Genomic DNA, 15,146 nt, shown 5'->3' on the forward strand with positions numbered 1-15,146 from the left:
GAAATGAGATGTCTCCAGCTTTGGTCTTCTTGTTCAAGATTGCTTTAGCTATTTGGGGTCCCTTTGTAGTTCCATATGAATCTTCAGATTATTTTTTCTGTATCAGTTAAAAATGCCATTGGACTTTTGACAGAGATTGCTTTGAATCTGTAGATTGCTTTGGGTAGTATGGACATTTTAACAATATTTTTTTCCTTTTCCAAATAATAGATTTTGTTTTCTCTTCCCATTTTATTGAAATATAAAGACATAGAGCACTGTATAAGTTTAAGGTGTACAGCACAGTGATTCGACTTACATACATCATGAAATAATTACAAGTTTAGAGAACATCCAATATCTCACATAGATACAAAATAAACAAAATAGAAAAAAAAGTTTTTCCTTGTGATGAGAACTCTTAGGATTTACTCTCTTAACAACTTTCATATATAACATACAGCAGTGTTAATTACATTTATCATGTTGTACATTACATTTTTAACAGTAGGAATTCTTCCAATCCATGAACATGAGCTATCTTTCATTTGTGTCTTCTTCAATTTCTTTCATCAATGTTCCATATTTTTCAGTGTACAGATCTTTCACCTCCTTGTTTAATTTATTCCTAAGCACTTTATTCTTTTCAATGCTATTGTAAATGGAACTGCTTTCTTAATTTCTTTTGCAGACAGTTCATTGTAAGTGTATAAAATTTTTCCTTTTCACTTGTCTCAAAATTTTTAATTGACTCTTTGACCCATTGGTTGTTCAAGATTATACTGTTTAATTTCCACATATTTTTGAATTTTCCAGTTTTCCTCCTGTTATCGATTTCTAGTTTAATAACACTGTGGTCAAAAGATACCTGATATAAAGTCAATCTTCTTAAATTTGTTAAGACTTTGTTTCATGGCCTAACATATGATCTATCCTGAAGCAGGTTTCATGTGCACTTGAGGAGAATGTGTATTGTGCTGCTGATGGATAGAATGTTCTGTATATGTCTGTTAGGTTCATTTAGTCTGAAGTGCAGTTCAAGCCCAACGTTTCCTTATTGATTTTCTGTCTGGATGATCTATCCATTGTTGAAATACTTCAGTGGATACTGAAGTCCACCACTAGTACTGCATTGCTCTCTGTGTCTCTCCTTAGGTCTGTTTATATTTGTTTTATGTATTTAGGTGCTCCTATGTTGGGATGTAAGGACTGTTCAACATCCACAAATCAATCGAATATACCACATTATCCAGATGAAGGATAAAAATCATATTATTATCTCAATAAATGCAGAAAAAGCATTTGACTAAATTCAACACCCATTTATGATAAAAACTCAGCAAAGTGACTACAGAGGGAAAGAAACTCAACATAAGAAAGGCCATATATGACAAGCTGCATTTTTTTCATTCACTTAACTTTCTACATATAGATTACTAATTCATTTTGAAACTCCCTATAAGTGTTACAAATCTGCTCCCAGAGTGCTCAAACACAGCAAACACTGGTTTCTTTTTTTTCCTCCTTGAAGATGTCTACATACCACAGTTTCCTGTCTGCCTGCTCCTTTCTGGTCTTGTTATTTTCTAGCCTAATAAATGAACTTCATCTTGGGACATCTCTTAAGAATCCAGAATTCTTTTTACCTCTCTCTGGGTCAGCCATCCTGTCTCCTGATACTATGGATTCCTCTTTTTTGGCTTACTCACTCGTATACAGTGCATGTCCTCCTCTGAGGGGAGACATGAGTGACACACTTTTTAGACTCTGAGGGTTTGAATATATCTTCATGTGATGCCTTTATACTTGGCTAATAGTTAGACTGGGCATAAAGTTTTAGATTGAAAGCCATTTTCTCTGAGAACTTTGAAGGTTCCATCGTCTTCTAACTTCCAATGAGCCAGAAGTTGCTGCTGAGAGGCCCAATGTCCTTCTGACTCCCAATCTTGTATAAGATCTGTTTTGATCCTTCTCTCTATTCCCTGCTTAATACAGGCTCTAATTTCAAATGTTATTGTGATGTTGTGATTTGTAAAAAGAAATTTATTTTGGTCTCTGTCCCCAGTTCCTGACACAGGGCTCCGGAAACCCTTGTAATTTCCTGGGTGACAAGAGTGCCTTTTGTTCTAATGAGGCAACTCTAGGTGGGCTCCTGGATGGCTCCTGGATGAGGGCTGGTCACCAGAAGGAACAAACTATGATTAGAAGCTTGGAATTTTCAGGCCCTCCCTCTCCCCCATTCTCTTGCAAAGGGAGAAGGGCTGAAAACAGAGTTAATGATTGATCATGCCTACTAGATGAAGCCTCCATGAAGTTCAGAGAGCTTCCAGCTTGGTGAATACATCCACTCCAGTAGGGTGACATACCCCAAACTGCACAGGGACAAAAGCTCCTGTGCTCTGGACCCTTCCAGACCTCATCCTATGTACCTCTTCATCTGGCTATTCATCTGTATCCTTTAGCATATTCCTTAATAAACTGGTAAATGTTTAAGGAAGTGTTTCCCTGAGTTCTGTGAACCACCCTAGGAAATTAATCAAACCTGAGGAGAAGGTTGTGAGAAATTCTGACCTGTAGCCAAATTGGACAGAAGTTGGGGGTAACCTAGGACCTACTTCTTGCAGTTGGCATCCAAAGTGGGGTAAGGAGCAGTCTTGTGGGACCAAGCCCTTAACCTGTGTGAGCTGACACTACCTCCAGGTACACAGTGTCAGAAATGAGTTGAATTGTAGGATACCCAGCTGGTGTCACAGAGAACTGCCTGGTGTAGGGAAAAATCTCCACACATTTAGTGACCAGAAGTGGTGTTTTGTGTGAATAAAGGAGACTCACAGGAGAAACACAAGAGGCAGATTGAACTGAATCTTTCTAAAATCTAGTTCTGAAATTTCATAATAATGCTGATCACTCAAAAGATCCTTTTGATCTGTAAATATGTGTATTTCAGCTCTGGGAAATTTTAAAATATTATTTATTTGATAATTTCTTCTCCTCCACATATTTCTGTTTCCTGGAACACCTACTAGTTGGATTTTAGGCTTCCTACATGAACTGCACTCACTTTTCTATTTTTTTTTCCTCATTCTTTCATACTATTTTTCTGGGAAATGGCCTCAACTTTATCTTCCAACTTTTCTACTGAATTTACTTTGGTTATTTTTATTTTCTGGTTCTCTTTTTCATCTATAGACTTTTTAAAAAATAGTACACAGTTCTTTAAATATATTAATTATATCTTTAAAAATAGTATTCTTATAATTCCTGTATCATTTTTTAAAATCTCTTTCCTTCCTTTTCTTTAGGTCTCAAATATTTGAGCATCTTCAATTATCCATTTATACTTAAGAGTCAGGCACTAACATGCTGAATGCCCATTCAGTGTGCAGTAGGGGAAGCTTATTGAACAGTGGTCTCATTGTAGAGAGTAGTCAGCCATTTCACTTCCAGTATCCTTAGGTCTTTTCAGTCAGCTTGTGCAAAAAGAAATTCCAGTCTTCTGTTTAGAGATTATAAGCCTGGCCACCAGACTTTTACTTAATCTCCTTTGTGAGTACAGTATTTCACCCCATTCTCATTTGTGTATGGTATTCCAGAATCCAGAACTTCTCTGTTTCAGCCTCTCCAGAGAGCAAACTTCAATCTTCTGTCAGAGGAAGATAAGGTAACTATGAGGCTGTGTAGAATAAGGTGGAGGATCTGGGGGCAGGTCTATTGCCCCTTATACATATGCTCAAACAATCCTATTTCCAGTTCTACCTCATACCTGCAGATATACCTGATGCATCTAATTCCTGAGTCTTTCAGAAATTAAGTACAGGGGTCGTTTTCCTCTAATCTTTTTTAAATTTAAGAATAGTTGATGTACAATATTATAAAAGCTACAGGTGTACAATATAGTGATTCACAATTTTTAAAGGTTATACTCCATTTATAGTTATTTATAAAATATTGGCTATATTCCTTGTGTTGTACAATATATCCTTGTAGCTTATTTTATAGGTAATACTTTGCACCTCTTAATTCCCTACCACTATATTGTCCCTCCCCACTTCCCTCTCCCCACTGGTAACCACTAAATACAGCTGTTTTAAAACAGGGAATTCACTTGTTTCCCACTGGCATCCCCTACTATAGACACTTAACATTTTTACTTTCTTTACATCCATTTTCCAACTTTCAAAATTGTGTTAACAGCTGTCTTTTATAGTAGTCTTCTCTCCCATTCTTTCACTCCTATTGTAGGCCGATTTCTTTCCTTATTTATTATAATTTTAGAGAATTTTCAGAAGAAATCAGATGGAGATTAATGCACATATTCCAACTGTCATCTTTAATGAGGTGTCTCATCTATCATGTACCCACTATCCAGTTCAAGAAATAAAAGGTTACAAATACAGCTGAAATCACCTGTGTGTTTATGATTAGCCATTTAAAATTTCCTAGGTGTAAAATCATATCATTTTCAAACACTGATTTTTGTTATTCTAATATTAATTAGAAAAATAAAAGAACAAATATTTTAAAAGCAAAGATAATATTAATTAGAATGTTTTGCTCATCTTAGCAAATATATCTCAAACAGCATGTTAAATAATAGTAATAGGGGCTATTCTTGTTTTATTCTTTTGTGGGGGGGGACTAAGTTGAGCTTCATTACTGAAAATAATGTTAGACCTTAGATTTAATATATTTTCTCAATTAAGAAATTTTAGAAGACAATTTTCATTGGGAATATATATGAATTTGTTGTGTACTACATTATGATTTCTCCTATTTTTTTCTATTGATGTGATTTAAGAAAATAGTTATATTGAGGTATAATTAATACTCTGTAAAACTCACCTATTTTTAGTGTAGTTTTAGTAGTTAATTTGGTGGATTTCTGGTATATTTATAGAGTTGTGCAACCATCATCACACTCAAATTTTAGTACATTTCCATCACCAGAAAAATAAGAATGGCAATATATCTCTGTTCCTATCCCCCAGCTGTAGGCAAACACTGATCTGCTTACTGTTTCTATAAACCTGCCTTTCCTAGAAATTTCATATAAACTGGATCACAGAATATAGTCTTTTGTGTCTGGTCCCTTTCACTTAGCAGAACATTTTTGAGGTTCATCCATGTTGTAGCATGTATTAATAGTTTTTATTGCCGAGTCATGTTCCATTGTATGGATATAACACATTGGTTTACCTACTCACCAGTTGATAGACATTTGGATTTTTTTTCTAGTTTTTGGCAATTATGAATAGTATTGCTATGAATATTTGCATGTGCCCATATGTTTTTATTTCTCTTAGGTAGATAACTAGGGGTGGAAATGCTGGGTCATATGAGAAGTATATATATTTAAATGTTTCTACTTTCCATTCCCACCAGCAGTGTATGAGAGTTCTGGTTCCTCCATACCCTGACTAACAAAGATCTTCTACGTTTTCTTCTAGAAAACCTTAGACTTTTAGTGCTTACACTTAAGTCCATGATCCTTTTTAAGTAATTTTTGTGTACAGTGTGAGGTAAGAATCAAAGTTCATTTTTATACATGTAGCTATCCAATTGTTCCAGCACCATTTGTTAACAAGACTATCATTTCTTCACTGAATTATTTTGGCATCTTTGTCAAAATCAATTTATCAAAACTGTAAGGATTTATTTCTAGATTTTCTATTCTGTTCCATTGACCTATTACTCATGCCAATACTACACTATCTGAATTACTTACAGCTTTACAGTAAATTGTGAGATCCAGTAAGTCCTCTAACTCTATTCCTTTTAAACTTATTTTGAATATTTTAGGTCTTTTATATTCCTTATCAACTTTAGAATTAGCTTATCAATTTCTACCAAAAGAAAAAAGTCTGCTGGAACTTTAAAGGGATTATAGTGAATCTATAGATACATTTGGAGAGAACTGCCATCTTAACAATGTTAAGTCTTTCAGATTACAAGTGTGAAATGCTACTCCATTTCTTCAGATTTTTAATTTCTCTTAGCAATGTTCGTAGTTTCCAGTATACAGGGGTTATACATACTATGTTAAACTTATTCCTAAGTATTTTACTCTTTTTGATGTACTGTGAGTGAATTGTTTTCTTAATTTCATTTTTGGAATACTCATGGCTGGTATATAGAAATACAAATAATTTTTGTATATTGATCTTAAATCTAGAGGCCTTGCTAAACTCATTTATTGTTAGTAATGCCTCAGGAATTTCTAAATATGGGATCATGTCACCATGAATAAAACCAATTTTCATTTTCTTTTCTCAATGCCTTTTATTTCTTTTTCCTTGTCTTACCACACTGGCTAGAATCCCTAGTACAACGTTAAATGGATGTGGTGAGAGCAGACATCCTTGCTTTGTTCCTGATTTGAGGGACAAAGCACTCAGTCTTTAATCCCTAACTATAGTGTAAGCTGTAGGTTTTTTGTTTTTTTTTTAAATACATGATAACTTATTATTATTATTTGCTATACAGCAGGTTTTTATTAGTCATCTATTTTATACATATTAGTGTATATATGTCAATCCCAATGACAGGTTTTTTAATAGACACCCTTTGACAGATTGAAGAAATTACTAGTTTATCAGTAATGCGCATTGAATTTTGTCAAATGTTTTTCCTGTCTCTACTGAAAAGACCATGCATTTTATCCCTTATTAATATGATATATTACATTAATTTATCTTAAACCAACAACATATTTCTCAGATATCCCACTTGGTCATGGTAGATAATCCATTTTACATGTTGTTGAATTTGGTTTGCTAATATTTTATTAAAGATTTTCACATTTATGTTTAGGACAAATTTTCTTTCTTTTTAATAAATCAGTATGATAGTTTATTAAAAGCTCCATATTATGCCTCAGGTAGGATTTTTTTTCTTCCAGTTTTATTGAGATATAATTGACATACAGCACTGTATAAGTTTAAGGTATATGGCATAATGATTTGACTTACATACATTATGAAATGATTACCACAATAAGTTTAGTGAACATCCACCATCTCATAGATACAAAATTAAAGAAATAGAAAAAAAATTTTTTTTCCTTGTGATAAGAACTCTTAGGATTTACTCTCAACAACTTTCATATATAACATGCAGCAGCGTTATTTATATTCATGTTGTACATTACAGTCCTAGTACTTATTTATCTTATAATTGGAAGTTTGTACCTTCTGACTGCCTTCATCCAATTCCCCCTCCTCCAAACCCGCCGCCTGCTAACCACAAATCTGATCTCTTTTTCTATGAGTTTGTTTTTGAAATTCAATTGATCTAAAATAGTCTGTTAGTTCCTGTTATACAACATAGTGATTCCATATTTCTATACATTTCAAAATGACCACTAATATAAGTCTAGATATAATCTGTCCATGCAAAGATATTACATAATTACTGACCATACTCCCCACACTGTACATTTCATACTGGTGACTCATTTATTCTGCAACTAGAAGTTTGTACCTCTTAATCTCCCTCACCTATTTCTTCCCCTCACCACTCCTCTCTGGCAACCACCTGTTTGTTCTATCTGTAACTCTTTCTGTTTTGTTATGTTTGTTCATCTATTTTTTTAGATTCCACATATAAGTGAAATCATACAGTATTTGTCTTTCTCTGTGTGACTTATTTCACTTAGAATAATATCCTCTAAGGCCATCCATGTTGCTGCAAACAACAAGATTTCATGCTTTTATGGCTGAGTAATATTCCATTGTATATAGATACCACATCCTCTTTATCCATTCATCTGTTGATGGGCACTTAGGTTGCTTCCATATCTTGCCTATTGTAAATAATGCTGCAATGAACATAGGGGTGCATATATCTTTTCTAATTAGCGTTTTTGTTTTTTTCAGATAAATACCCAGCGGTAGAATTGCTGGGTCATATGGTAGTTCTATTTTTAATTTTTTGAGGAATCTTCATACTGTTTTCCATAATGGCTGCACCAATTTACATTCCCACCAATAGTGCAAAAGGGTTCCCTCTTCTCCACATTCTCACCAATGCTTGTAATTTGTTCTGCCAGGTGTGAGGTGATATTTCATTGTGGTTTGGATTTGTATTTCCCTGATGATTAGTATGTTGAGCATCTTTTCATGTGCCCACTGGTCATCTGTATGTCTTCTTTGGAAAAATGTCTATTCAGGTCCTCTGCCCATTTTTTAATTGGGTTGTTTGGCTTTTTTGATGTTGAGCTGTATGAATTTTTTTGTATATTTTGAATATTAACCCCTTATTGGATATTCCATTTGCAAATACCTTCTCCCACTCAGTAGGTAGTCTTTTCATTTTATTGATAGTTTCCTTCACTGTGCAAAAGTCTTTTAGTTTGACATAGTCCTATTTGTTTATTTTTGTTTTTGTTTCCCTTGACTGAAGAGACATATCCAAAAATATTACTATGACCAATGTCAAAGAATGCACAACCTATGTTTTCTTCTAGAAGTTTTACAGCTTCAGGTCTGACATTTAAAATTTTTAATCTATTTTGAATTTACTTTTGTGCATCATGTGAGAGAGTAGTCCAGTTTGATTTTTTTGCATGTAGTTTTCCAGCTTTTCCAACAGCATTTCTGAAGAGGCTGTCCTTTCCCTGCTGTATATTCTCGCCTCCTTTGTTGTAGATTAATTGCCCATATAATACACTGCCCATTTCTGGGTGGTCTATTCTGTTCCACTGATCTATGTGTCTGTTTTTGTGCAAATACCATACTGTTTGGATTACTGTAGCTTTGTAGTACAGTTATGACAAATTTTCTTGTGCTGTCTTTGTCTGGCTTTGGAATCAGGGTAATACTGGTCTCAAAAAATGAGCTGGGAAGCATACTTCCTCCTCTGCTTTCTGAAAGAGTTTTTGTCAGATAAGTATATTTGTTCTTGACCTAATTAACTGCTACTCATCCTTCAGATCTCACTTGAAGCATCAATTCTTCAGGGAAGGCTTCTCTGACCTCCTTGACTAGGTCCATTGCCCTGTTATAATAGCTTGCAAATAGTAGCTCTCCTTCTTAGCATTTATCACAAAGTAATTTTTATTCATTAGTAGGATTAATTTTATTATTGTTTGTCTCCCACTTTACCATAAGCTCCAAAAAATGTTGAGTGTTTCTGCTCATCATTATATAGATATAGTGCCCATCCTACTGCCTGACACATGGTAGGTAAGTGCTCAACAAATATTTGTTAAATGAAGAATACATGAACACTGTTTTAGGTTTTTTTGGTTTTTTTGTTTTTCGGGGGTTTTTTGGCTGTGCTTGGTCTTCGTTGCTGTGCGCGGGCTTTCTCTAGTCGCAGTGAGCAGGGGCTACTCTTCCTTGCAGTGTGCAGGTTTCTCATTGCGGTGGCTTCTCTTGTTGTGGAGCACAGGCCCTAGAGCACACAGGCTTCAGTAGTTGCAGTGCGTGGGCTCAGTAGTTGTGGCGCACGGGCTCTAGAGTGCAGGCTCAGTAGTTGTGGCGCATGGGCTTCACTGTTCCAGGGCATGTGGGATCTTCTCCGACCAGGGATCGAACCCGTGTCCCCCACATGGGCAGGCGGATTATTAACCACTGAGCCACCAGGGAAGTCTCTGTTTTAGTTTTATTTTTGATATTTCTTCCCCTTCTTTACTTTGACTTATTATTGTTTTATTTCTCAGATTCTTCGTATGTTAACTTGAATCATTGTAACTCTTTCTTCCTAGTCAATCTAGACATTTTTTGTTAATATAGACATTTAGAGTGATATAATTTCATCAAGTATTATTTTGGAAGCATTCTACAAATTTTGTTATATCTACGTTTTTATTTCTATCCTTCAAAAATACAGATATGATGTGTCTCCTCTACTTAAAAATACAGATTTTTTCATTTTATATAGTACAGTATCTAAAGTTCTTAGTAAAGCAGTCAGCTCAGCTCTAAACTGATTTATGACCTATCACCTCATCTGCTTACCTTATACCCCAACCGGATTGGGCTACTTATCTTCGCTTATACAAGCGTTGTACTTCTGTGCTCAGCACCAAGCAAAATGCCTTAAACATAGTAGCTCAGTAACTGTTTGTAGAACAGTTCCTACCACTTTTCATGATCCAAGTTAAGATTTTTTTAATTTATATTTTTTATAATTTTGAATTATATTTTTATTATGTAATTTCTAATTTTATTGTATTGTGATCTGATGTTAATATTGTTATTCATTTTGGTTTTTTAATTTTCTTTCCTTTTCTTTTTAAATTTGTTTTCAAAAACATGTATATTTGTGTAATCTGTTTTAAATTGCATTAAATACTTCTTCGTGTCCTATACTTTGGTCAGCTTCCATCTAAGACTTAAACATACTTAAAAAGATAACTTGGCTTTTCTCCCACTACCATTAGACTGTAAAATTCATGAAGGCAAGAACCATGTGTGTCTTGTTGACTGTATTCTTCGCACCTGGGAGGCCTTGGTACATTAACTCAGTAAATTTTTAGAGTTCTCTTTAATTTTATTCTTTCCACTGCTAAATTAAAAAGTATACATTAAGGAGGTATTAGATACATTACCTTTTGAGAAAACAATGAATAAAAATATACATAATAGTTGGAGTTTAATCAAATACAGAAATACTGAGTTCCTAGTATGACTCAGAATGTTCTAAGAGTGGGATACAAATGCAATGCCTGCCCTTGAGGTCCATGAAAACACACAGGTTAACAAGTAACACAGGAGATGGTGTACAAAAAGGAAGGTATGTATAAAATGGCATGGAAATAAGAGTTGAGGAAATATTTAAATTGGGTACGGGAAGGAGGTAGGTAATGAAATTCTACAGCAGGAAGTAAAATCCTTTTAAGGATAAATAAACCAAAACCCAGACAAACTACAGTGCTTGTTCAAGATCACAAGGCTAGACAGAGGTCACAAAAGGAGATCCAACGCTCAGTTCTGTGCTCTTTCCATTATACCAGACTTACTACTGCCCATACTTTTCAGAGCTCACAAAAGAATAACAGGACAGGACTTAGAGAGTTACAAAATAAAATTGGGGGATTTATTCATCCTAATCCCATCTCCTATTAATATAAAACATCAAGGACTGTACAAAATTATGAAAAGCTAGCCAAGTATCATGCAGTTCAAACAACTTTCTAAGTGAGTGCTTACAAAAAGAATTTGCCCTAAAAGTATTTCACCCGAGATTTAAACATCCCAGTCCAATCAATCTGACTTGGAGATAAATAGAACTACTAAGTTGTATTACACCCATACATACATTTTTTTAAATGTTAATAGAGGGTCTATGGAAAAATCTTTTAAAAAGAAAGGTCCAAAATCAAAAATCTGCCAGCCATTATTCAGTACTTTCCAAGGAGGTAAGACCCTGGAACCTGTAGATCTAAGTATTAATGTCAATAGAGAGACATTCTGTAAGGGCAGGATGCTCTTTAGGATTTTCCGCATCTCTCAAGACTAGGCAATTACATTTGGCTACCAAGCAACCTTTCCATGACTAATTTGCATCCGCCCCCCAAACATGTTGATCCCACAACCTTGATTTTGGAACATTAGATTATTTAACCCTCCCCTCCCCTATTATAAATTAATAACCTGGCATTCTGAATTACACATCAATTTTTGGTTGCCTGGCTAGCATGCAATAACTCCAAGAATCTGCTCAGTTCCAAAAGCAGTGTAGAAAAAAGTTTAAGAACCTGAAATACTTAGGCCCATACTCTAAACCAGTAATTGAAAAAGAGATTCGGGCAACAAATGGATTTTATTTGACTTGCAGGGAAGAAAAAGAGGAAGAGGAGGTAGGGGAGGAGGGGGGAGGAGAGGGAGGGGGAGAATAGGAAGTAGAGGGGGGAAGGAGGAGGAGGAGATGCTCTAAAAAACCTGGATATTTCACATAAAAATGCATATTCACAGCTTCTCTTGAGAACCCTGAAGCTGTGGCAATACTGGGCCTGCGTTACCACAACTGACTCTACCGCCAGAGTTTGCCATAGCCCCATTTACATGGGACATTTGCTTTCAAATTCATCATAGACCAACCACCCCTTTCTATTTCCCTGATACGGAGGCCAAATGTCAATTGTCATTTATCATCCCGTTTGCAGTGTTGTTTTCCTTATTCACCTCAAAGAACAAAGAACGCCATATTTGGTGGATAAGTGCAGAATTTTTAAAAAGTAAATACAATTCACTCTTCATATTAAAGCAGTAAAACAAAGCGAAAAAATCAAAGAAATCAATTTACCTTAATCTGAGTCTGTTCGATTGACTTTTCCCATATCTGCTGATCATATGCTCCAATCTGAAATAGGAAGCAGGCTATTTAAGTGATGCAAAGGAAATCCTTTTATTTGGGTCAAGTCTCACAAAAGTCATGAAACTATTAAGTATCCATATGATACCTGGGAAATTTCTGTGCTTCTCTGAGGCTAGAATAAATTATTATTTCCTAGGACTATTTCCTTCAAAATTCAAGTTAGCTGGATCTAAAAGTAAGTTGAAAAGCAATGTCCAAAATATTTCAAATTAAATATCACCTTAAAAGATACTTCCACTTAAGAAAAATATCAGTAGGAAACTAGAGAAATAAAAGGTAATGGACAGCTCATTAAAATTGACAGTACCAATCTGAGCTGTGCAGACAAAGTTTTATGCCTGAAAAAAACAGCAGTTTGATTAGAAGCAAACTCTCAAAGCATTGCTGTGACACTGTGAATGCAGCCTGGAGATGGGAGGTTGAAAATCTTATTCGGGGACCTGGAACTGAGTTCAAAAGACCTAATGACCTTGTCCATCAGTTTTTCCATTTATGTTGAGAGATATCATGTAAGAATACCTGCACTACCAAGCTCAGGGAAAATTAACATGATAGGTATTCTTTGTGGGACCTTTTTGCAGGAAGCATGCTTTACAAATAAAAATACATTGATATTACCTTCTTTTGGTACCACGATATAGCATCTCTCTCATTTGAGGCCATCTGTGTCTCCAGCCAGAGAATGGGATTTCACTGAAAATGAAGGAAAACCAGTCAGTGAGTCCAGTTGCTGAAAGGTACTCTCCCAGTTTGGGTAGAACTCAGAAAACGCTTCTCTCAGCCTCTCCATGCGTTGCTGACCGTCTCGTTCTCCTGCTGTTTGCCAGGAAAAAAAACAAAAGCATACCAAAAAAAAACTCTGGCGCAGTGGCGACCGGAGAAGCCTCTCTGCGATATTTTGTGCGAGTGTGTTCAGGGATGCAGGGAACTGGAAGAGAAGGGGAGGTCGCTGGAGTTGACCTGCACCCCACCTCCTCCGCTCCCAGGAGTCCTGCTCTCACCTGGTGCACGCTGCCCCGCAGTCCGGTGGCCGGGACCTTCCTCCTCAGTGGCCCCGGCCCGGCCATGAGGCCGGAGGCGAGGCGGCGGGCCAGGCAGGCCTCATCTTCCCCCCGAGGCGGAGACGCCGTCTGGGCCGTTACCATGGAGACTGCGGAGGCCGCCCCAGCTTCGGAGGCAGCCGGCCGCCCAGCGCCCAGAGGGCAGTCTGTTGCCAGAGAGCCGGCGCCTTCCAAGCCCGACCTATAGGGTCATCGGACAGACCCTAAAATAAGCAAAGAACGAGCTAGGAAAGGAGGGGGATAGAAAGTGAAGGCGGTCTTAGCTAGGCTGCCAGTCGCTACGGCAACGGCAAACGGCTTTGTTCCGCTGGAAAAAGTCAAGTGCAGAGGTCCCAAGGCCCGGGTAGCAGCTGCTTCGGGGCGGCGGGCGCGCGTCCTCGCTACGCCGGGCCTGGAAGGGCCGTGACTCAGCCGGCCGAGAGGTAGGCAACAGCAGCTCCGCAGACCACGGTGCGGCGAGGCCGCGGCTTCCGCTTTCCGTGTTTCGCTGTGAAGTTGGCTCCGCCCCCGGCCCGGGGCCTTCCCGCCGAGTCTCCGCCAGGCTTCGGGACCGAGGGGCTGGGGAGCTACACGGAGATCAAGGCCAAGAGCAGCTCCCCCAGATCACCTTTCAGGTCACTTTCTCACAAATGACTTTCCCAGCCCTTCATCTAAAGGAGGTCGGTCCAGATATTCCAATAGTTCCCCGTTCATTTCTTTGCAACGCTTATCTTGTGTTTTCTGTTTCTTTGTGCTTCATTATATCCTATCGGTCTTCCTCAATGGGCTGGGGGCTCCATGAGGTCAGAGACTAGGGCCTGGCAGGAGCCTGGCACACAGGTTCTCAACCTTTGCTTAATGAACGAATGTTTTCATGAATTTATGCCGTCCTGGGACGAAAGTCCTGGCAGGCTGCGCCTTATTAATTCCTTTCCTCTCCCGTCCCTCAGCAGCTCTGGGACTTAAGCCTTCTGGGTGCTCAAGGGTAAAGGAAGAAGAGGGCCAAGGCTTGGGGGGCAGGTTCCAGGACACTTTCCCAAATTAGGGTAGGGGAAGGTAGCGGCGGGAAGAACTGTTTCTAGGTTAAAAATTCAAGCAGGCTGCTAGAGGTCAGGAGAAAGGAACGGTAGCGACCTCAAATGAATATTTAAAGATACATTAAGAAGGTTTTAAGCCTCTTTCCTCCTCTATACTTTTTTGGCCATTAATGGAACACTGACCCCTAACGGCCATTCTCACCTCACTTGAAGCACTGACCTTGCTTGCCCAGCATTGTCGCATTTGGGTCAGTTAAAGCTAATGAGATAACGATTAGACCACTGCAGAAAGCCTAAATGCAGTTCTAAATGTTTTACGTCATTATTTTTGATTATCTATCAAATCGACATAAGGTGGAAGTTATTATCCCCGTTTGACCGATGAGGAAAATCGACTAAGTTAAAGTAACTCCCATAGAACTAATTTAAAATTATTTCACCCAGGCTTGATTTTTATATTCCACACATTGGCAGTGGTTTCCTTTCTGCTTTTGCTTCTTGACAGCTTTTCCCATCCTTAGAGCTGAACATGACAATTCTGTCTGGTTTCAACACAAATGGCTGACTTTAAAAAACACACACACAAAAAAAAAACAAAAACACTGGAAAAATGAAAGCCGTTTTTTGTATATCTAAATATTTGCTTTAAGACATAAATAACACGAATTAAACATTTTACTTCATTGCTTAGCACACAAAGAGGCCTTGGGGGGAGTTCCTGGAAGAACTGAAATCAGGTAAGGCTCTCACTGAGCAGAGTGTGGGCTTT

The 15,146-nt window shown here is 37.4% G+C and overlaps 1 protein-coding gene across 2 annotated transcripts in view; it reads right to left on the reverse strand.

Moving 5' to 3' along the window:
- The window catches only part of PHTF1 (putative homeodomain transcription factor 1), a 60,587-nt gene extending 47,600 nt beyond the window's left edge, over positions 1 to 12,987 (reverse strand). Inside the window, exons 1-2 of one of the 2 annotated variants that reach the window (XM_065894724.1) lie at positions 12,919 to 12,987; positions 12,229 to 12,285 (exon numbers count right to left, since the gene is read on the reverse strand). In XM_065894724.1, coding sequence (XP_065750796.1) covers positions 12,229 to 12,285; positions 12,919 to 12,963 — 102 coding nt within the window. In that variant the 5' untranslated portion in view covers positions 12,964 to 12,987. The remainder of the gene's footprint in view (positions 1 to 12,228; positions 12,286 to 12,918) is intronic. The other variant, XM_065894727.1, reaches the window with a different exon arrangement.
- Positions 12,988 to 15,146: the final 2,159 nt, after the last annotated feature.

The sequence above is a fragment of the Phocoena phocoena genome, chromosome 1 (assembly GCF_963924675.1).
Source record: "Phocoena phocoena chromosome 1, mPhoPho1.1, whole genome shotgun sequence".
Taxonomy (NCBI): Eukaryota; Metazoa; Chordata; class Mammalia; order Artiodactyla; family Phocoenidae; genus Phocoena; species Phocoena phocoena.